Source organism: Macaca fascicularis, chromosome 7, assembly GCF_037993035.2.
Source record: "Macaca fascicularis isolate 582-1 chromosome 7, T2T-MFA8v1.1".
In the NCBI taxonomy this organism is placed as follows: domain Eukaryota; kingdom Metazoa; phylum Chordata; class Mammalia; order Primates; family Cercopithecidae; genus Macaca; species Macaca fascicularis.
In genome coordinates, this window is record NC_088381.1 from 2058351 (window position 1) to 2082773 (window position 24423).

Sequence of the window (24423 nt, forward strand, 5' to 3'; positions counted from 1 at the left end):
ACTGAAGAAATCAAATCACACGAAACAAGGCCTAAAAGAGGAGACCTGCAATGCACGTAGAACAGGAATGTTTGGAAGGATGCCACCCTTCCTTCATCCGCATGAAGACCTCTCAGAGGTCTCACCCCCACCTCAAGTACCAGAACACCTCAACCAGGGAGGGACAGCAAAGCCCTCCCCATGCAGGCCCCGAAGTCCTGGGACCGACGGCGCCTTTCCTCGTGCTGTGTCTGCCTGGAGGCTTAGACAGGAGTTCAGAGCTCAGACTGCATGCTGGGAGGATCACCTGGTCAACACATCCGGTGACCGGACACATGCAGAAAGTCGGAGACACAAGATCAAAGATGATTTCCAGTGTTTCGGGCTTTGATGATTGGCAAATGTAGTAAATGAACACACTACGAACAATACGGAAACCCAAAAGGGGAAGTTTATTTAGAAGAATGAGTTTGGATGTTCAAGAAAGAATGTACTGAGTGAGAAGTATTTACTGGACAGCCACACCATGAGATCTAGGAAGATGATAGAAATTATGTCTGCAGCATAGGTTTAAAAAGGTTTAGGTTGGCTGGGCGTGGTGGCTCACACCGGTGATCCCAGCACTTTGAGAGGCCGAGGCGGGAAGATTGCTGAGCTCAGGAGTTTGAGACCAGCTGCGCAACATGGGAAAACCCCATCTCTACCAAAAACACAAAAATTAGCTGGGAATGGTGGCGCGCACCTGTGGTCCCAGCTACTTGGGAGGCTGAGGCAAGAGGATCTCTTGAGCCTGGGAGGAGGAGGTTGCAACAAGCCAAGATTGCACCACTGCGCTCCAGCCTGGGTGACAAAAAGAGACCCTGCCTCAAAAAACAAAACAAAACAAAACAAAAAGTTTAGGTTAAAAAGCACACATAAACCAAACAAGATGCTAAAATTATAGTTTTATAATAAGCATTGTGAATGGTGCACATAACATCTAAATCTGTCTCTTTTCAGTGATTTTTGGTTCATTCAACATTGCAAAAGAGAGAAAAAAAATTCAGTAAATACGGTCCACAAATGCTGTTTGAATGTTGGATATTGGAAGAGTTTTCTCCATGCACGAGCACATTTCACAGAGAGGCCAGAGCCTACTCTTCACAGAAACAGGGTCTTGCTGGTCAGTTTTATCAGGACAGAGTCGTTCAGAACAATTTCAGAAGCAGAAGAAAGGAGAACCAACTTCACATGGTCCCTTCTTATCGCACGTAAATTCCTTTCCAACGCTTAAACCTTAATTGCTTTCCTCATTTAAATGTCTGTCTCAAAATCTCTAACATATAACTTCGCAGCCAAAAGAGAGAGAAAAGAGAAAGGAAAACAGTACTTTAATACTTTCTTTGATAACTCCAATTCATTTTCCCCGCACAGTTCCAAGGACGCGTCTATCTTCAGACTGCTGTATCATGAGAGAGGATGGGAGAGACGAGAGCATCAAGAAGCAAAAGGTGAGTGATTGCAAATCAGTGGCAAAATTAATTGTTGGTAGGAAATTTTAAAAGAGTTTCTTCTGTATTATAAAATCAAATTTTCCTTTTGTGTCACAGACTCACGGAATCATAGGACGTTCACCTTGGATGAGACCAGAGAGGCCACCCCACGTGTGTATTTCCCCACCCCATCCAACCCCCAGCAACTCACTTTCCTCTGGACACTCCCAGTGACGGGAGCAGTCAGCTGTGCTGTGGGAGCACAGGAGCCACCCGCCTGCTTGCAATGACCAGCCATTTGATTTGCCTGCTCTGCACCCTGGCTGCATTTCAAGGGCTCTTCAAGGGACAAAGCAGCGACAGGCAGGGAGGTTTCTGTGGACGGAAGCCTGGCAGCTCAGCACCTGTCATGGGCCACCCTGAACACAGCAAGTGGAAGTGCGTCCCCTGGACCCCCACCCGCCCGGGACACTCGCCTCGTCCTGGCAGGCCCAGCCCTTCTCTGCCATCCGTGCTGCGAGGCACCACCAACTGCTAAGGTGTGGGCCAACGGGCAGCTGCCCAGGCCAATGGAGACTTGGGGAAGGTGAGGAAAGAACCAAGAATTAAGCAGGATGGAGGGAGCAGAAAAGGGAAGAAAAGTGTCCCAGCAAGGAAGAACTTCCTGGGAAGATGAAATAAGAGGCGGAATCTCCTCGGTGAGTGGCTGCATAAGTCTAGGGCAGCTCCATGGTAAGATTCCAGGGGCACTAGGGGTGGACGGCCCATCAACGCAACCTCCATGGCGGACTGAGAGGTGACAGCGAGGGGTGCCTCCTTCATACCGACAGGGTCTGGTGTTTAACACAGGCCTCAGGAATACAGTTCTGCCTCATAAAAGCTGCCTGCACTGTCAGGAAACAGTGGGCCCCACTTAGAGTTGAGCTGGAAAATGGACCTGGGGGCTGAAGAATGAAACGAGGCTGCGAAGCTCTCTCCTTGGGGCGTCCTCATAACACTTCATGTTTGTGGAGCTGGCGGTCACTGGATTCAGCTTCCTCCCAGTGCAGGGATTCCTTACACACAACTGCTGAGCAGCACGCGGGGACCTAGGGCCACTCCGTGGTGCAGCCGGCAAAGAAATGACAGGGCCACCAGGCCGGCTGCACTCCTGGACCTTCCTCTCTTACTCGGTGCAGGAAGCCCCATGGTCTAGCTCAGTCTAGTTCACATCCTGTCCTCAGGGTGACAAAGATCCTGTTCTAGTCACATCCTGTCCTCAGGGTGACAAAGATCCTGTCCTAGTCACATCCTGTCCTCAGGGTGACAAAGATCCTGTCCTAGTCACATCCTGTCCTCAGGGTGACAAAGATCCTGTCCTAGTCACATCCTGTCCTCAGGGTGACAAAGATCCTGTCCTAGTCACATCCTGTCCTCAGGGTGACAAAGATCCTGTTCTAGTCACATCCTGTCCTCAGGGTGACAAAGATCCTGTCCTAGTCACATCCTGTCCTCAGGGTGACAAAGATCCTGTCCTAGTCACATCCTGTCCTCAGGGTGACAAAGATCCTGTCCTAGTCACATCCTGTCCTCAGGGTGACAAAGATCCTGTCCTAGTCACATCCTGTCCTCAGGGTGACAAAGATCCTGTCCTAGTCACATCCTGTCCTCAGGGTGACAAAGATCCTGTCCTAGTCACATCCTGTCCTCAGGGTGACAAAGATCCTGTCCTAGTCACATCCTGTCCTCAGGGTGACAAAGATCCTGTCCTAGTCACATCCTGTCCTCAGGGTGACAAAGATCCTGTCCTAGTCACATCCTGTCCTCAGGGTGACAAAGATCCTGTCCTAGTCACATCCTGTCCTCAGGGTGACAAAGATCCTGTCCTAGTCACATCCTGTCCTCAGGGTGACAAAGATCCTGTCCTAGTCACATCCTGTCCTCAGGGTGACAAAGATCCTGTTCTAGTCACATCCTGTCCTCAGGGTGACAAAGATCCTGTCCTAGTCACATCCTGTCCTCAGGGTGACAAAGATCCTGTCCTAGTCACATCCTGTCCTCAGGGTGACAAAGATCCTGTCCTAGTCACATCCTGTCCTCAGGGTGACAAAGATCCTGTCCTAGTCACATCCTGTCCTCAGGGTGACAAAGATCCTGTCCTAGTCACATCCTGTCCTCAGGGTGACAAAGATCCTGTTCTAGTCACATCCTGTCCTCAGGGTGACAAAGATCCTGTTCTAGTCACATCCTGTCCTCAGGGTGACAAAGATCCTGTCCTAGTCACATCCTGTCCTCAGGGTGACAAAGATCCTGTCCTAGTCACATCCTGTCCTCAGGGTGACAAAGATCCTGTCCTAGTCACATCCTGTCCTCAGGGTGACAAAGATCCTGTCCTAGTCACATCCTGTCCTCAGGGTGACAAAGATCCTGTCCTAGTCACATCCTGTCCTCAGGTGACAAAGATCCTGTTCTAGTCACATCCTGTCCTCAGGGTGACAAAGATCCTGCTCTAGTCACATCCTGTCCTCAGGGTGACAAAGATCCTGTTCTAGTCACATCCTGTCCTCAGGGTGACAAAGATCCTGTGCTTGGCCAGTCTTTAGTCAGGCCCTGGTCCTTCCTCTAGGCCCATTAGCAAGAATCCTGGCTAAGCCAGTCTGGCAGGAATTCCACGCGGAACCATGCTGACCTGCCGTCAGCAGAAACCCCTGTAGGCTGGTTCGGCCAGAACTGCCCACAGACTTGGCATCTCCTCTGAGTAACTTTCCACCCGCTGACCCTCTGCTCCTTGGCCACCAACGCCCACTTGTCCCTGCTGTATTGGAACAGAACCCAGCCCAGCTCTTCACTGGAGTCTCTTTTTCCCTTTGCAATAGTCCTGAATAAAATGTGCCATCACTGGTTTGATTTCCGCTGGCTCTGCTTTTCTTTGCTAAGGCGCCACCTTGCTCACGGCCCACATCTCCTCAGGCCCCACCAGGAGGGGAGAGTGGCACACCTTTCCCTCTCGGGAGGTCAGTTTCCTCCTGACGGCTCTTTGCTGACGTTCCCATGGCCGAGCTCCGGCTCTTCCACTGTCACTCTGACATCCCCAACTCCCCACTGCACTTGCCCCCTACCCTCTGCCTTTCTGGGGCAGGGTTCCCTGCACCCCTGAGAGGTCACACTGCATGGTTCCCACGTGCCCCAGGCCCCGAGAGCCTGGTCGATCCTGGAGAATGTGAGGAGGTCATTCACAAAGTGGGAAAGGGATCGACACAGTCTGTGCCACTTTTCCAGCTTTTCAGGCTCTGCCATCCCTAACACAGGGCAGGGAAGACGGCGGTGTCCAGGAGAAGAGCATGGTGCCAGGGAAGAGTGTGGTGAGCAGTACCAGGGTGGTGGGCACACCTGCCACTGGACAGGAGAGGCGAGAAACTCATCGAACTCCCAGCCTCGAACTGGATGCCTCAAAAGAATGCCTGGGTTTGGGGAGTAACAAGACCTTGGTACAGAATGACACGACTGAGAGACCCTGAAGACATGAAGGAAGACTGTCCCTCACATTTATGTCCCCTGTACCATGTGAGGACACACAGAAAGTACCATAGAAGCAGAGAGCAGCCCTCACCCTACACTGCACCTGTCAGCGCCTTGATCTTGGAATTTCCAGTCTTAGAACTGTGTGCAATAAATGTCTGCAGTACGTAATTACCCAGTCTAAGGTATTTGTTACAGTAGCCAACTGGACTGAGACGGGGCTGTTCTGGGACTAGTCACGTAGCACGGACCAGGACCCGACTGGGACAGCTCTCGACCTTGCTAAGCAGCTGTACACAGAGGGATGTTGTGGGCTCTTCCCCGCATCTGCTGGCCAGAGCCTGGCTGGGACCCTGCATGCTGGGGACGGAGTGAGGGCAAGGGTGAAATGCAACCTCCCAAGCAAGCAGCAGGTCAGTGGCATGTGGAAAGCAGGAATCTGACAGAGGAGGAGCACCGTCATCTCGGAAAAACACCATCACTTTAAACTCCAGCTCCCTTGTAGACTCCTGCATTTCAAGGAAATCACTTCTCTTCTAACCACAAACAGCCAGACAGAGCAAACGGTAAAACACAGATAAGACAGCTCAGGCACAGAGGGAGGTGGGAGGAAAGTCTCTTGCAGAACTGCCAAATTTCACCCTCATTCAATTGGCCCCAGTAAAACAGTGGCCCTTAATAAGCACCTTCCTTTCCCTTCAGGTGCACTAAGATAGGAAAGCTAAAAGCAGACTCAGGGGATACGCCTGCAGCTGCAGAAAGATGTACAGGAAGAGACATACAACTCTGCCTCCCAGATAGGCACAACAAAGAGACACAGAAGCAGCCCAAGCCTCTGATAAACTTTCCCACCCTGAATCCTTACAAACTCTTAGTCTATAAGAGAGTGCCTCTGACCTAACTCAGTCGCCCCTCTCAGGTTTATTTAAAATAAACCTGTCCCTGTTGACTGTCAAGCCACCCTTTGTGTTTCTCTCCTCTTGCTTCAATTCTTACAGAATCTCTCATATACGGACAAGACCTGCGAAATGTAGGCTAGGCCTGTGTTAGTGCTAATGCCGGACTGCTTAAGGCAGCTCCACTGCCCAGGGCTCACACAACAGATGTGTATTCTCTCCAGGTTCTGGAGGGTGGAAGGCCGAGATCAAGGTGTCGGCAGGGCTGGTACTTTCTGGGGGCTGTGAGGGAGAAGCTGCTCCAGGGCTCTGCCCTGGCTTCTGGTATTTGCTGGTATCTTTGGTGTTCCTTGGCTTATAGAGGATTACCCTGATCTCTGCCTCCTTTTTCACATGGCGTTCTCCCTGTGAGCGTGTGAGTCGTCTCCAAATCTCCCCTCTTCACAAGGACATCAGTCACACTGCAGTAGGGGCCACCCTTCTCCAGAATGACCTTAATGAATTAAATCTGCAATGACCCTATTTCCAAATAAAGTCACATTCTAAGGAATTGGAGGATGGGACTCAACCTATACATTTTGTGGGGGACATAATTCAACCCATGAAGGGCTCTGTCAACAAGATTCATAGCTGTATTTTGCTGTCTCCAAGGAACTGAGGTCAGGGAAGGCTGGCCTTTCAGGCCCTCATATAGGCAGTGTATGGCATTATTAGTATTATTATTTTTTTTTTTTTGAGACAGAATCTTGTTCTGTCACCCAGGCTGGAGTGCAATGGTACAATCTTGGCTCACTGCAACCTCCGCCTCCTGGGTTCAAGTGATTCTCCTGCCTCAGCCTCCTGAGTAGCTGGGATTACAGGTGTGTGCCATCATGCCCAGCTAATTTTTGTATTTTTAGTAGAGATGGGCTTTCACCATATTGGTCAGGCTGGTCTCAAACTCCTGACCTCAGGTGATCCACCCGCCTCAGCCTCCCAAAGTGCTGGGATTACAGGCGTGAGCCACCGCACCCGGCTGGCATTATTTTTAAAAGTGAAACACATTACACAATTTCCCTGTTTAGTACCTTGCGTAGGCTTCTTCCTGAGCCCAGAACAGAATGCAGTCCCCTCACAATGATCTGCAGGGCTCCCCTGTGATCTGGCACCTGGGAGCTCTCACGTCTAAGCTTCCTCCCGTCTCCTGCCCGGCCCAAATCCCATGCAAGGAAACCTGCATGGGGTGGCCACCCCCAGGAGTTCAATTTCTTTATAGAAGTGTCCACAGTTTGAAACAACAGTGTGAGTGTGTGTGTGTGTTTATTCGATGTCTCACCTCAAAGAAACTGAAGCCTCACGAGCAGCATAGCTTGATTCACTCCCTCCCCTGCTGTGTTCCCATTGTGCACTCCAGCATCTCGCACAGAGCAGGCGCTCAGTCTTATTTATTGGATTAGCAAATGCTGTTAGGATGTGAGTCACCCTTGACTTCTCCCACTCCTCAATGCCTACGTGCATTCATTCATGTCTTGGAGGTTCTATTTCTCGAAGCCACACCCTCTTCTGCAGCCCGCTGCAAATCTTCAGACCCAGAACTCACCATTTCTCACCCTAGAGTTCCACATTTCCCCTCACATCTCCGTAACTCAGCCTCTCCAGCCCCCACTGCCATCCTCCACGGAGCTGCCCGAGGGGCTTCTGTGAAAGATGCACGCCAGCCCCCGCCCCATAGGGCCCATAATGGTGCCTCGTCCTGTCCTTCTCCAATCCCGCTGTCCGCGCACACCCAGCCATGGCAAAATCCACGTGGCCTCCTGTCTCTAGGCAAGCAGGGCCTGTGCAGGGGCTTGCAGCAAACCTGTCAAGGTGAAATGGGAGAGTTTCTTCAAATGTGCTAATAGGGGACCCAATCCAACAGCCCCACCTTTCCGCAAAAGGCGTTTTGTGGAACATAAAGATGGTTCTCTAGTCAGAGGTACATTATGTAGCTCACATTGTGAAGAAGGAAGAAAATCAATTGTGAAATATCCAATCGAAGTGCAAAAGCTCAAGATGAAAGGAACATAAGAAGCTATTCACACAATTGAAGGACTCAGTGCATGAGATCGCTGCTAACAAAGATCTGATATCTTATCATGATTGCCGACATCTCAGTGTCCCTAAATCACTGAAAAGTTCCCATTCATTCCTACAATGGACAACGCCCCATCCTACCAGGTGGCATCTCTAATGACATTTTGTATAAAATGGTGAGAAGTTCTAAGACACCAGAGGGCAGAGAAAAGAGGACACGGAGTGTGAGTTTAAAATTCAGCAGTTTTACACGTCAGACGTGCCTTTTAGCCAACCCCACCCAGGTTCCCGTCTGCTTCCAGGGATGGAGACGTGTGCGTGGTGGTCCCTTCATCTTCCAGACAGACGGCCTGTGGACTCTCACAGGAGTCTCCTAAGCTGTGTCGCTCCATTACCTGTGAGCTTAGGTGCTGACAGCCATGGCCTCATAGGTTTAAGGTCAGGATTACATCCTCCAAACAGCAGAAGCCCTGGACCCAGTGTTAGCCAAGACACTGGAGCAAGGGATGTCCATGAACTAAGGAAACTGTGACCTGAAGACAGTGGCGTGCAGGCACATAGATCAGGTATATGTTCACACAGAAAAACAGCCCAGCGGGCATGCACGTGACAGGTAGAGGGAGACAAGGATTGTTATCCGTTCACTCACTTGACACATATTTACAAGGGCCTTTGGACTGGATACTTTGGGTAGGTGAGTGATCAAAAAGACATGTGGGCCTTGGTCCAGGGCTCATGGGCATCTGCCACACAGCAAGACTCGGTGGATCTCAGGCTCGAAAGCCTTTAAATGGTATCTTCTTTCTTGTTCTTGTAGATTTTTTTTTAATTTGCAGAGATCATTCCCACACACCTTGTGTGGCTCCTCCAAGGTATTACTCGACTGTTTTGCTGACTAACATGTACATCTTAACTATTATTGTTCCTATTGTCATCGGTGGTATTACCCGACTGTTGTACTGACTAACACGTACATCTTAACTATTATTGTTCCTATTGTCATCGGTGGTATTACTCGACTGCTGTACTGACTAACACGTACATCTTAACTATTATTGTTCCTATTGTCATCGGTGGTATTACCTGACTGCTGTACTAACACGTACATCTTAACTATTATTGTTCCTATTGTCATCGGTGGTATTACTCGACTGCTGTACTGACTAACACGTACATCTTAACTATTATTGTTCCTATTGTCATCGGTGGTATTACTCGACTGCTGTACTGACTAACACGTACATCTTAACTATTATTGTTCCTATTGTCATCGGTGGTATTACCCGACTGTTGTACTGACTAACACGTACATCTTAACTATTATTGTTCCTATTGTCATCGGTGGTATTACCCGACTGTTGTACTGACTAACACGTACATCTTAACTATTATTGTTCCTATTGTCATCGGTGGTATTACTCGACTGTTGTACTGACTAACACGTACATCTTAACTATTATTGTTCCTATTGTCATCGGTGGTATTACTCGACTGTTGTACTGACTAACACGTACATCTTAACTATTATTGTTCCTATTGTCATCGGTGGTATTACTCGACTGCTGTACTGACTAACATGTACATCTTAACTATTATTGTTCCTATTGTCATTAGTGGTATTACTCGACGGTTGTACTGACTAACATGTACATCTTAACTATTATTGTTCCTACTGTCATTAGTGTGGAAAGAGTTATTCTTCCAGGGATGAACCAAATCTTGAACACACACACTTAATGTGCAAAGGTATTATTTTTCACTTCTTTTTTAAAATAAAATAAATAACACACTGACCATGTGGCCATGGGCAGAGTTCTTAATTTGACCCAAGATAAAAGGAGAGCATTAAGAAAACTGGCCCTGAGTGACATGCGCGGCCTGAACTCTTCAGTGACGGACTATTCTCTAACTCTGCAGAGAGAGGATGGCAGGAGATCCACAAAGTCAGAGGAGGTGTATGCTTTTCAGGAACAGAAAACATCAAATTAAGGCACCAAAACAGGCATATATGTTTTCATGCCAGGTGACTTGTGTCTGCTTTTCATATTGAGAAGTCATGGTGAGTTAGATGGTATCTCTCAGAGTTTAAGGTGGATGACAATGATCTGGAGATCCTGTTAAAATGCAGATTCTGATTCAAGGAGATCTGGGGTTTGGCACGATTCTCTGTATTTCTAACAAGCTTGCCAGTAATGCCAATTCCTCAGGTCCAAAGGCCGCACTTGTGAATAGCAAAGAGGTAGAACACTGAGGGGAGAATTCATGGATGACACAAAACTGAAAGTTTCACAAAATTTACAGGATGTAATATAATAGCAAGAATAGCAACAACAATCCTTTTTGAACATCTACTATATACTATATTAACGCATAAAACTACAAAAAATCTATGACAGCAATAAGATTTTTTCACTTTTCAAGTGGAAAATGAAATAGTTTTCATTGCATAAAATAATATTAAAACCACATATAAGACCATTCTCTCAAACAACTGACAAGGGACACATGCTTTTTTCATCTAAAGCTAATATTGCTAAAAGAAATACATAATTAATATCCCTTACTGTCCTTCAAAGCCTCTTTATTTTATAGGAAAAACCTGAAAACACTGGACCCTAGAAAATCCTTTTATTTGCTAATCTGAAGGCAGTTCAGGAGGTTACCAAAGCAACAACAAAAATCTCCCAGTCAGATTGTATCTGCTTTGACTCTGCTCCAACTTACTTCCTTGCTAGCTATCCAGAATCAACCCTTATTCCACCTAAACTTAAATTTCCAAACCAGTGATGCATGGCTAGGATGGGACAGCTCGCAGTAGACTGGCACTCTCACTAAGAGCTAGCGAGAAAGCTAAGCAAAAATCCATTTGAAGAAGCCACAAACGGAGGCAGCAGGCTAACTGTGGTAAACTTTTCCTGCACGCCACTTCCCCCCAGAACTTGTCTTCTTCTGACAGGGTACATAATGTGAAAACCTGGACAGAGAGAATAAAGAACCCAGGAGAGCTTGAGGAAAAAACTAGCCAAGGAGTCAAAAAAGGAGGGGCCACAATTTCAGGGAATATGAATGTCAGAGAAGAAACCCAACCAACGCTGGTTATGTCCTCGACACATTTCCTGACTAAGTTGTACAACACAAGAGGTTTAAAAACAATTGTAAAAATGGCTTAAAAAGAAGGGCTGTATTTTCAGCATTTTTTTGGTGTTGACACATTCCAGGCCCTCAGTTGGGATCTCTGGGGAGCTATGCAGAAAGGTGGGGGAACCAGAGCCCAGTGGAGCCTCAGCAAGACTGCAGGCCAGCCCCGTGTCAGCTCAGACCTCCAGAGAGGCAAGAGAAAACCACCCAACACCTCTACAAATCTCTGTACACAATGAAAATCGCCAGGTGATATGGTTTGGATGTTTCATCCCCTCCAAATCTCATGTTAAAATGTGATTCCCTTGTTGGATGTGGGGCCTGGTGGGCGGTGTTTGGGTCATAGACATGGATCCCTCATGAATGGCTTGGTGCTGTCCTCATGGTAATGAGTGAGTTCTCACTGTTAGTTCACAAGAGATCTAGTTGTTTAAAAGAGCCTGGCACCTCCTCCCTCTCTCTCTTGCTCCCTCTCACCACTGACAAGCTGGCTCCCCCTTCACCTCTGCCATGATTGGATGCTTCCTGATGCTCTCATCAGAAGCAGAGGCTGGTGCAACGCTTGTACAGCCAGCAGAACTGTGAACCAAATACACCGCTTTTCTGTATAAATTACCCAGTCTCAGATATTCCTTTCCAGCAATACAAACAGACTAATATATCAGGCATATCAAGTAATAGAAAGAAGCAAGAAAACGGACATTAGAAATGGAACCAGAGACGGCAGCAGGGACTTAATGGTTAATGTGTTCCAGAAAACAGATTGCAAGATGGAGAATCTCACCAGAGAACTGACATACATTAGAAAGAATCAAATTAAAATTTTGGAACTGAAAATATAGTAATTGAAACCAAGAACTCAATAGACAGCTTTAAAAGATCACAGGACAGAGATGAAGAGTGACTTTGTATGCTGAAAGATGGAGTACAAAGGAAGAAAAAAAAATAGCACAAGCATAAAAGCCAGTGGGTCCTGGGAGAAGCATGTAACCTTCACATGACCAGAGTCCTAGAATGGTGCCAAAACAATATTTTAAGAAATAATGTCCATTCTTTATCAAACACTGATGAAAGGTATCAAACTACAGATGCAAAAACTGCTATGAACTTTATGCAGGAGAAATGCAAAGAAAAACAAAACAAGGTCAGGGGCACCATAGTGCTTTAGCTGTCACTTATTTTAAACTTTCCTGAGTTTAGATGACTCCAAAAGAGTTCCACAAAGCAATAGCTCATCCTCCAGTAATGACCAAATGGAATTTATCTTCCACAGGCCTTAATCAGGACTTGGTGTCCTGGCTTCACTTCTTAAAGCTCCAGCCACAAGTGGAATGGAGCAGAGATAAGGTTTGAGAGGCTTCATGTGTTCTCTTATGATTTCTCTGGCGGCATGTCATCTTTTAAGTTTCAAATGTGTAGGTTACGTATCATATAATGGAACATATCGTGGTGATGTTGGACCTGTCCCCCAATCCACAGAGCCATCCCATTAATTTCTGGTAACACATGGTCACGTTGTAGTTACATCACACTGACTGACTACAAGTCTTAGATTTCCTCAGATGAATTAGTATCAGTACTTTTTTAAATGAAGGAAAAAAGCCATCTTACAAGGCTGCCTACTGTATAATTTGAAGTATACGACATTTTGGAAAAAGCAAAACTATGGAAGCAGTAAAAATATCAGTGGTTGCCAGTGTCTGGGGAGAGGAAGGGATAAACAGCTGGAGCACAGAGAATTCAAGGGCAGTGACACTACTCTGTAAGATACAACAGGGGCAGATACACAGCATTACACATTTGCCGAAATCCATAAAACAACACCAAGAGTGAATCTTAATGTAAACCATAGGCTTTGGATGATAAAGATGGATTAAGGTGCATTCATTTATTGTAACAAACACAATACACTAATTCATGATGTTAATAATAACGTGGTGTGTGTGTGTGTGTGTGTGTGTGTGTGTGTGTGTGTGTGTGTAGAGGAAAATATACAGGGGAACTCTACTTTCTGCTCAATTTTTATGTAAACCTAAAAATGCTCAAAAAATAAAATTTATTAATTTAATTCTTTTAAAAGGAACACAGAAAAGCAATCCTAACACTGGATCACACTGAGCCCTTTGTGTCTTGAGTTCCATGTTAAGGCTGGGACCCTACAGGTACGTCCAGCTGCTGTGTGTCCACGTCGACTAGGAAACGAAGCCAGGGCTTTGCTGCCAAGCAGGTCACACTCAGAACCTTGCCCTAAGATCTCCGCCACAAGCTTCCGCTTACTGGACACAAACAAGCAGAAAGGTCAATACCTTCTCCACTATGGTCCTGTCAAGATTAAAGGATTTGGGGTCAACAGCACAGAGTAAGTGTCAGAATGCTGGTTTTCTTCTTCGCTTTCCTAAAAGGCTGCTTGAAGTGGATATTCTCAAAAATAAACTCACAAGCTCCCTTGCATGCAGCCTTCCCGTGTGGAAACAAACCATGCACACTTTCTATGACAAATGCTGCACATCGAGGTGTGCGGCAGCGACAAAGGCAGAGGGCTAGGAAAGCTCCATGTAAAGGAGTATTCCCTGGTCCCGCTTCTAATCTCCATAACTAGAAAAAGCATACGCAGCTCCAGTGTAAACAAGACAAAGATAAACTATCAAACAATAGATTGAGATGCAACTTCATTTCCACTCAGCAGAAGGAATGTCTGAGGCAGAATCTTCAGTGTTCACAATATCAATAAAAAGCAGAAAGTGTGAGAGAAGGAGGAGGAAGAGGAGGAAGGAGATGAAATAGTCATTGCTCCCTGTTTCATTGATTGTTAAATGACTATGTGGACAAGAAGCCATAATTTTACCAGGCTTTGCCTTTGTGGTCAAACCCCCAATGCAAATTTACATCCTTAAACCCTGTCTGCATCTCTAGAGTGTGCTTCTTCCCATCTTGTGTTCTTTGATTGTTTTAGTCTTTCTTATATTCCTTTTTACGGCTAACTCAATCCCCAATACCCACCTACACAGTCAGTTCTCTACTTTTGCATTTTTATTGTTTTTTCTAAGATCTGCGTTTCATTTTTAAGTCCTTTACTTCTTTGAAAATTATGTTGTTTGGTTTCACAGACACAGCGGGTCTATGCGATGCGCTCGGCAATGTGAGACGCCCTTATCATTCCGGTCTCCCAGCAAAGCGTTCCCAGTGCAAAGGTTCTTCCAGAAGTGGTCCTCGAGGCCCCCGCCTCCTGAGGGCTTTGAAACTTCCCCCAGGCCAGCCAGAGCCTGCCAGCTCCATCCAGGCTGCTTAGAAGGGAACCTACCTCCACTCTGGCACTCAGCCCATCCACAGACTCGCCCCACCAAAGCAGGCCTTGGTTCATCGTGTCTCACCTTCACCCAGCACGGGGCCTTCACATGGGTCGCATGGCAAATGTGTGTGAAGGAACAGAGAGAGACACAGTGCAACTCACGCAAGGAGAACATGGGAATTAAACCTGTGAATGTGCTAGCGTGTGTGTGCCTGTGTGTGTGCGTGTGCTGCATGTGTGCACGCATATGTGTATGTGTGCCTGTGTGTGTGCATTTTAAACAAATCCTTGCCTGCCCTCTATGCTTTGCTGAGCCAAGGTAGGCTAGTAGTGCGCTGTGTCTTCCTCAGGAAGTCAGACTCCAGAATGGTCCAGACAGTGCCATCCCTGCTGAGCACTGACTACAGCCTCGGCGCTGTTTGCAGAGGAAAGCACTCGTTAGCATTCGGTTTCCCCAGGGCTGCAAGCGTCAGCTGCTTCCGACTCACACAGGAGCAGGCAGCCACATTGGCTCCCCACCCCTCCAGTAGGGTAGAGAGCCATGCTAGAAAGAAAACCAACTGGATGACACGATGTTTCAAAATATTCAGGGCAAGTTTTACAAACGAGACAGTTAATAGAAGAAAGCTTTCTACTCCACATCCTGCCACAGCTCAGCCTGGGAAACCTGCTGTGTCAGCCTCCAGATGAGCAGGACGCTGGTGCACATGTGCTCTTCTCTGGGGCCCAGGGCTTACGATGCCCCCGGCCATTCTAAGGTCATTTCTCGCCCCACAGGGAAGGATCAGAGTTCATGATTTCAAGTCCCTAATGTGAGCTCTGTGTCATCGTGTAGTTTTTGTTTTTTTTTTAAGGGACAGAGGGGTCTGACTAGTGATCTTATTGATTTTTTTTTTTTTAAGATGGAATCTAGCTCTGTCACCCAGGCTGGAGTGTAGTGGCTCGATCTTGGCTCACTGCAACCTCCGCCTCCTGGGTTCAAGTGATTCTTCTGCCTCAGCCTCCTGAGTAGCTGAGACTACAGGTGCCCACCACCACGCCCAGCTAATTTTTTGTATTTTTAGTAGAGACGGGGTTTCACCATGTTGACCAGGCTGGTCTCGAACTCCTGACCTCATGATCCACCTGTCTCAGCCTCCCAAAGTGCTGGGATTACAGGCGTGAGCCAACGCACCCGGGCTGGATTTGAACCAATCTCATGAAATATGACCTGCTCAGATCTCTGATGGGAAAAGGTTTTCAGGGTTTCCAAATGCAGGGATCTGTTTTGGACAGAGAGAAGGCTGAGGTCCGACTATCAACTGCAGCTTCAGGGCCTCGGTCACGGCTCCCTCTGTGTGCCCCTCCAGGCATCTCTCCACACACCACTCCCTCTTCCCCAGCTGTGTGATGCAGTCTGTCCTCCTGCGTCACCAAGGACCTTCACACTCTATCCCACATGGCAAACTCTCGCCTGTCCATCAAGTTTCAGATGAAGAGGACCTCCCTGGAGACGTCCCTTCCACTCCTGCAGCCATATCACCCTGAAGGAACCTGTCATTCACTACGCTCCCTCTCCGCAGCCCGTGATTTCCACACGCAAATTCCCGTCGATTCCAATAACAAAGCCTAACACAAGGCACAAAGTAAATTCTAAAGCTAAAGACCTGCATGAAAATCCCTCTATGTGCAAATGCAACTGACTATTCCTGAAATAATTCTGTAACCATATATCCAGGAAGGCACTTCTTCTTCGAGTGTTAAACATAGATACATGTTAGACATAAAGGTGTTGAATACACGGCTGTGGAACAAATGCAAGAAAATAAAACTCCAGCACAAGAAACATACATAAGGAAGGGTTACTCTATGCAGTCAACTGAATAATGGTGTATCAGGAAAAGGGAATATTACATCCACAACTTGATTTTAATATACAGCCATCTGCAGCACATAGGTTGTGTGAAATAATTCTCCTTTATCCATTCCACTTCTTTGCTCCAGTTTAGGGATGATATGGAGATTTTTTAAGTGAATCGCCCATAAATATAACTTTACCCCTGCATGGAACCCTTATATCACCAGAGAAAAGAACACTTTTAAAATCTGGCAATGAAAAGAAATGATTTTGCTACTAATTTTGGAGGGGTTATTTCCATCCACAGAACACTGCAATGAAAAGAAGACATTTAAGTCAGCATTTTGGCAATTCCCCTCCCTCGGCCTCATATGTCTCCCCGGATCAGGAGCAAATGTGCACCAGGGAGCACAGGCAGGACCTCTGCAGGCGGCAGTTCCTGATAACGCTTCGGGCTGCAATTGCCAGGCCTGCTCGGGGATCCTAGGGACTCCTAGTAACCCTTTGCTGGCAGGTGGACTGTGGCCTTCAGCCCACCAGGGAAGGCTCTCACCCTAATGTATTCCAGTATCCCCACACTTGCTTCATGGCCAGGCACTTTCGCACAGGGAAGGACTTCTTTCACATCCAATAGTTCTTGAGCTTAATTTGCTTATAAGCCTGTGGGAATAGCCTACTCGGGGAAAGCACATATTTCATCCCATACTGAAAAGCAGAGGCAGTTTATTTACTCTCAAAGTCCACACTGAAGACGAAAGTAAAATCTGAGTGATCTAGAATCCTTTCCTAAGAAACAGTATACAAGACAGGTCTCTTGGATCATGAAAGAAGAAACTAAAAGTGGAAATGTACTACTGTCACAAGCTCTATTTCTTCATTTTTTTTTTACCACTTTCAATATTCCACTAAGTGCTACAGATTTAAGAAGTCAGTGTGAATTTTAAACCTGCATGATAAATCTCAAACAGAAATCCACAATGAGAATGTAACAAGAAGAGGTGCAACAGCCGTTAGATCAGAAAATAAAGGAGCTTCTTACCATGTTTATTGATGACACGGGGCCAATGCTGTTAACATAAATGTCAACGTCAATTACGGTCGGTTTTACTGTGGAGAAAAATACATGGATGTTAATACTTCGTGCCGGAGAAAGACAGGGGAGCATATTCAAGTCCCAAAGTCTCATACGTAGCAACACAAGGACATGTTGGAAACACACATGGGCAGGGCTTTCTTTGGGACTTCTCTTGTAATTATAATTCAAGCCCTGCCTGCCTTTCTTTTCAAAAGTCTCCAAGGACGAGAGATTCTTACTTGTATCTTTTCAGTTCCAGGAAAATAGAATATTTATACACTGCAAGTTGCCAGTCATAGAAGACTATAAAGATATACCGTAACATTACTTGCTGATTTTTATGGCAAAGATAGGAGATACACGGTGAGCTACTGCAGGAGTAATTTAATGTCAAAGTTTTGCTATAAAGCTCGACACAAGACAGGAGCAATGTCAGTAACGTTGTTGGGTTATGTGTCCACCACGTAGCTGTCTAGCTATCCTTCCAAAGCAAAGCAACTCAAGGCAACATTCTGGTGAGTCTATACACCAATAAAAAATGAGAAATATTATTTACTGTTATCAATATGACTTAAAGATACATATACGCACAGACATCACAGAGTTTAAATCCAACTCAAAACACGACGGAATGTTAGTAAGTCAAACAATTACTGTTTCAACTGTGAAGGCATAACATTTATATAATCACAGGTTGATCTCTCTAATGCCTTTTGTCAGAGGCTGCCCTGGCTCATTTGGCTTTAAGGGAAACCAGTTTCTGTTTTTATGGCAGCAAAAGAACTGAGCAAGCCTGATCATGAGACAGCTGAGTCCACGGACCTCTGAGTCAGAGGCTGGTGTCCTCTGAAAGGAGGACATTCCCTTCACTCTGCACTCAGCGACTGACAAAGGATGGGGCAGAGCCAATTCCAGAAAATTTCTGCCCGGGAGGAATATGAACAAGACTCCTGAACCTCTCCCCATGATACAGACCGTTTCTATAGAAACAAGAGTGTCGTCTATGCAATTATGTCAATGCATTTCCTTCAATTGTGCTGAAGGACTCAACATTCACAAATGGAATTCCACACTCTACTTCTGAAACAATGAATGGCAGCTCTGAGCTCTCAGTCTCTTGTAAAATTGCACATCCACTGGTCTGTGCCCTGGGCAGTGATCCCCAGACCTTCACGTAATGAAAGCAATGATAATGAATTTGAACCAACTCCTACAACATCTGTCAGTACAGCCAAGTCATGTGAGCTGCAAGAGCAGTTGGCATTTTGGAAAACGCCCCAACACAATTTCACACACTAAATATACAGTGCTTAAGTTTCATAAAAGGAGTATTCTTCATTTTAGACTAAGCTTTGCTAACTGCTATGGAAATTACGTAGCATCTTTCTTCAAATTATTGGATTCAACAAGTGTTCCATCTCCAAACACTGCAGAACCTTTGACTGTGCTATACCAAAGGGTGTTAAGTCAGTTGGTTACGGACCTACTTTCAGCAAGAGAGTTTTCTGGTTGTTTCATACAAGTTATTAGACTTTGGGCTTCCAGAGCTTTTTATATCATTAAATTAAAAGAACCAACAAACATAAAGCCTTAACTGCTTGCAGTGAGAAGCAGCAAATATAGCAAGTGCAACAGTGCAATGAAGAGTGTAAAAGATAAGAGTTTGCAATAAGTGTACACACACACACACACACACTCGCAAAACGCCAAGGAAAATGAAGAGCTTTTAGTAGAAGCTTCTTTCTTTGAGACAGGGTCTTGCTTTGTCTCCCACGGTGGAGTGCAATGGCGCAATCTCAGCTCACCGCAAACCCACCTCCCAGGTTCAAGCGATTCTCCTGACTTAGTCTTCCAAGTAGCTGGGATTACAGGCACCTGCCACCACACCCAGCTAATTTTGCATTTTTAGCAGAGATAAGGTTTCACCATGTTAGCCACGTTGGTCTCGAACTCCCGACCTCAAGTGATCTGCCCACCTCGGCCTCCCAAAGTGCTGGGAATACAGGTGTGGGCCACCGTGCCCGTAGATGCTCTTTTAAGCAGCGTCATGCTAACGTAAATGAAGCACTAGAATAGTGGCTCTGACAATAGAAGCCAGGAAGGAGACTGGCCTCAGGCAGCTCAAGGTTTATAATTCAAAGACTCAAGACTAAGCCCTGACAAATGATCTTCCACAAAGTTGCCAAGACCGTTCAATGGGGGAATGGACGGTCTTTTCAACCAACAGTGCAGGGAAAACTGGATATCTACAGGCAAAAGAACGAATTTGGACCCTTACCTTATGCCATATACAAAAATTAACTCGAAATGGATTTGAGACCTAACTGTAAGGCCTAAAACTACAAAACTATCAGAAGAACGCATGAGGGAAAGCTTGACATTGGATTTAACAACAGTCTCTGGGATATAACACCAGAAGATCAGGCAACAAAAGAAAAACAAACAAACTTGACTGTAACAAAATTTAAAACTTCTGCGCATAGAGGGCACAACAGAGTAAAAAGGCAACCCACTGAGTGGGAGAAAATATTTGCAAATGGTATCTCTGCTAAGTGGTTAATATCCGGAATACATAAATAACTCCTACAACTCAACAACAACAACAAACGAACCTGATTTAAACGGCCAAAAAACTTAAACAGACACTTCGCCCAAGAAAATATAGAAACAGATAATAAGCACATGAAAACATCATCAGTTATTAGGGAAATGAAAAATCAAAACCACAAAATAATGCCTCACACCCATTCGGATGGCTACTATTACAAACAAAAACAAACGAACAAACAAACAACAATAACAGAAAATAACAAGTGCCAGCCAGGATATGAAGACATTATAATCCTTGTGCACTGTTTATGGGAAGAAAAATGATATACCCACTGTGGAAAATAGTAGAGTGATTCCTCAAAAAGCTAAAACTAGAATTACCGTAGGATCCAGTAGTTCCACGTCTGGGTATGCACCCAAAGGAATTAAAAGGAGGGGTTCAAACAGATGGAACAGCCATGCTAATAATATTACTCACAATAGCCAAAAGGTAGAAACAACTCACGTGCTTATCAACAAATGAACGGATTTTAAAAATGTCGTATACATAGACAATGGAATATTATTTCGCCTTAAAGAGGAAGGATATTGTGATACGTGCCACAACACGGATAAACCTTGAGGACATTATGCTAAGTGAAATAAGATAGTCACAAAAGAGCAAATACCATGATTCCACTTATATAAGCCTCCTACAGTAGTCAAATTCAAAGAGACAGAAAGTACAATGTTGGTTTCCAGTGACTAGAGAAAGGGAAATGGGAGCTGTTTAATGGGTACAGAGTTTCAGGTCTGCAAGATGAAGAGAGTTCTGGAGATGGACGGCGGTGGTGGCTACACAGCGATGCGAACGGACCTACTGCCACTCAACTGTATATTTAACAATGGTTAAGATGGTAAATTTTGTGTCATGTGTATTTTACTACCATATAATAAACCCTAAGTAACCAAGAGAAGGATGGGGATACGAAGGTAGGAAAGCCAGAAATGGGGTGGTGGGGAGCAATTTTCTGAGTGAAAGAAAGCAGGTTCTATTTTTTTAAAGAATAAAATAGGGAGGATGGAACTGAGTCCCATACATTTGGGTTAAAATGGATTCTTCCTTTGAATTCTACCTTCCTTCTCTGGTTGCTTTCATTTCCTAAGACTTGAGAATTAGTATGTCTGAGAAGAATCATAAACTCATAAGTTGTGCGGCAAACGTGAACCTTGCAAAGATACCCTGGCTAGGCCTCGACAAGCATCAGCCACATTTGCTCCACTGATGGACTGAGGTGGTCCTAAGGGGAGTACATGGGCTGCCTTTTCTCTTTGCCTCTGTTACAAAACCAAAGCAGATCTAGGCTTGGTTGTTTTTCTCCACTCTCCACGGTCGTCTGCACCCTGGAAGAAGCCAGAGAGGAGAGCTTGTGGAGGACTCTCTGAACCATCATGACGAGCTGAGGGGACAGCCCCAGTGGGAAGGGGGACCTGGCAGCGGCCTTGCTGGGGAAGGAATGCAGGGTCGGGGGGTCTGTGGATGGACCTAGAGGCAAGTGCCAAAAACTAGGGGTGAGCAGATGCTTTGCTTTGCTTATTGTGGAAGTTAAAGGAATCCTGTCATGGTCAAAAGGGAATAAATTGTATTTTATTTGAAGAAAGTTCCCAACATCAAATCCTTTGGGACTTGACATCTAAAAATCACATTTAATATAGTACAAGATTCCTGCTAAACTCACCTCAGCCCCTCTCCTGATGGTCTTCATATGGTAATAAACGTCTTATTTTGCTAACTTTGATGGTTCCTTCTTTGGCCCTGGGCCTCCTGAGGTGGGCACAGATGTTATTTAATAAGTCAGGTGGGTTAATAAGTAAGTTGTGTCCTTTTAAAATGGGGTTAATTCCTGGCGTGGTTCATAACAAGAAGAGAGGAAGCCTGGCTGGTCTGATTCTAGATGTTCTCCTAACTTTTCCAACGTGAAATGGCAAGTTGTATTGAGCTGGCTTCTCAAAATCCCAAGAAGGTTCTCTCTAAAACCAGACTTATGACAGCATGATTTACTTTAGAAAAATTAAGGAGAGGAAAAGAAAAGGGTAGAAAAAAAGACAGAGGAGTTGTGCTTGGCTCAGCAGGGTTCACAGGGCATGGTTCTGCAGTCATCTACCGGGGGAAGGTGGCATGGCAGGAGGGCATCTCAGAAGGAAAGAGCCTATGGATTTACACAGAACCCCAGAGCAGGGAGATGGCAGGCGTCCAGGGCCACAAGGACCAGTAGTCACAGTCACTTAGTTCTTTCTGAGCTGAGTCTTTTGATTAATACCTCTTACATAAGATAGTTCTCATGCAGATTTTTAACTTATTTTATTTATTACTCATTTATTTCGAGGAGGGGCTTGCTCTGTTGCCCACACTGGAGTGCAGTAATGCAATCATGGCTCACTGCAGCCTGGAACTCCTGGGCTCAGGCAATCCTCCCGTCTCAGCCTCCTAAGTAACTAGGACTACAGGCAAACACCAACATATCAGGCTAATTTTTTAATATTTTTATAGAAATAGGGTCTCGCTATGTTGCCTAGGCTGGTCTTGAACTTCCAGATTCAAACAGCCTTCTCACTTGGGCCTCCCAAAGTGCCATGATTACAGGCATAGGCCACTGGGCTCAGCCACTCACATAAACTTCGAGTAAGTGTCTGGGGTCTTTTAGGGAAATTAAGTTAACATACAGGAGTGGAGAAGAAAAGATGTATTTCCTTTCTCTGAATCCCTACATTATATGATTACTCCCTATTTTTAGGTCACGGGCACCTTTTAGCACCCTCCACAAGGAAAGCTGGCCTTTGGAAGGCAGGTCTGTGTGATTCGCCCTCAACCTTCCCACAGCATCTGGCACAGTAGGTGACCCCCGGATGTTGTGTAACTATGGTGCGTAAAAATTGCAGTTGTAAAGTTATAATTACTTAACTTTACATGTTAAATGCTCACGAGCTTGCCAACTGCAACACGAAAAAATACGTTCTTTTCTCTTTTAATGTTCTTTTTTTATTGATACATAACAGACGAACATATTTTTGGGATACACGTGTTAATTTAATACATTTACATAGTCTATAAAGATCACATCAGCGTAACTGGAATATCCATTGCCTTAAACATTTGTCCTTTCTTTGTGCTAGGAACATCTGAATTATTCTTTTTCAGTTATTTTGAAATATACAATCGATCATTATAAACAACAGTCACCTTACTGATTATCTAGCGCTGTCTTACTTTTGAAAGAGAATAATTTTTAAATATCCCCTAGAACATGATGGCGATTACAAGCTGGACCAAAGTAGTCGAGCGGGCAAATGGCTAATAAAAGATCATCGGAGACAAAGATGTTCCTGAAAATAATCATCTGTTACAACAAAAATTACATTACCTCCATGGAGAGGAAAAAGTAGAGAGTGACATTGCGAGAGCAAATGAAACCATGAATATTCATTCATAAACAAGCGAGAGACAGCAAACAACAGGCCAGGCGCAGTGGCCCACGCCTGTCATCCCAGCACTTTGGGAGGCCGAGGCGGGTGGATCACGAGGTCAAGAAGATGGAGACCATCCTGGCTAACGCGGTGAAACTCCGTCTCCACTAAAAATACAGAAAAATTAGCAGGGCGTGGTGGCGGCGCCTGTAGTCCCAGCTACTCGGGAGGCTGAGGCAGGAGAATGGCGTGAACCTGGGAGGTGGAGCTTGCAGTGAGCCGAGATGGTGCCACCGCACTCCAGCCTGGGCGACAGAGCGAGACTCCGTCTCAAAAAAAAAAAAAAACCAGAAACAGAGATTCCAACAGACAAGCTACAGGACCAACAGGTGTTGACAGGGACAAAAAGGTGGAGGGGGAAGAAGTCTGGGTGTTTACAGCTGTCCATGCAAGGGAATCCCTAAAGAGCTGTCCCAGACCAGCAGTGGGGATGAGGCGCGGAGACACTAAGGAATTTTGAGCAGACGTGTCAAGTGAGGCAACATACCCCGGGAGGGCGCAGCCTGGATGCAGAGGGGCTCAGCTGCTCACCGGTTCTATCATCTCGAAAAGTTTCTTCACGTGTCTGTGCCTCAGTTCCCCTAGGTGGAAGACAGGCTGATGGCAGAACCTAATTCACGATGAGGGTAGAGGGCTGGGCTGTTACACAGTAAGCAGCGGGCACTCAGCAAATTTTTAGCTATGGTTGTTGAGGCCCCTGGAATTAAATGTGGAATAGAATGCCAAAATATTGCATTTGCTTCTTTTCAAATAATGTTTATGTTTAAAAGTCACCCTAGGCACTTAAGTTTCTACTTTTTCATGAAAAGAGTAAATATGACTTAAGTATTTAAATATCAGCCCATGAATTTTCAGAAGATGAATAAATAGCATTAACTCTCATGCCCCCACGGTATAAAAGGCTCTCCCAATAGCTGGGAACCTCCCTTCCATCCTTCAAGGGTGGGGAACCGGGTTCATCCGTCCCTTTCCTTTTCCTAAACTAAGAGTCCCACTGAGCACAATGATGCATTAGGTAGAGGCTCCCCCGCACCCATCACCAACCTTCCTTTCAGTTCTGCCTTCTCTCCCTCTGCTAACGTCCACAGACGAAGGACGGTAAGATTTATCACATGTCTCTGTGATCAGCACTT

General features: G+C 45.7%; 1 protein-coding gene across 2 annotated transcripts in view; it reads right to left on the reverse strand.

The window, feature by feature from the left end:
• GABRG3 (gamma-aminobutyric acid type A receptor subunit gamma3) overlaps nt 1-24423 on the reverse strand; it is a 568731-nt gene that overhangs the window by 496595 nt on the left and 47713 nt on the right. For both annotated transcript variants that reach the window (XM_005559026.5, XM_015452551.4), the window contains exon 3: nt 17201-17268. In XM_005559026.5, coding sequence (XP_005559083.1) covers nt 17201-17268 — 68 coding nt within the window. The remainder of the gene's footprint in view (nt 1-17200; nt 17269-24423) is intronic.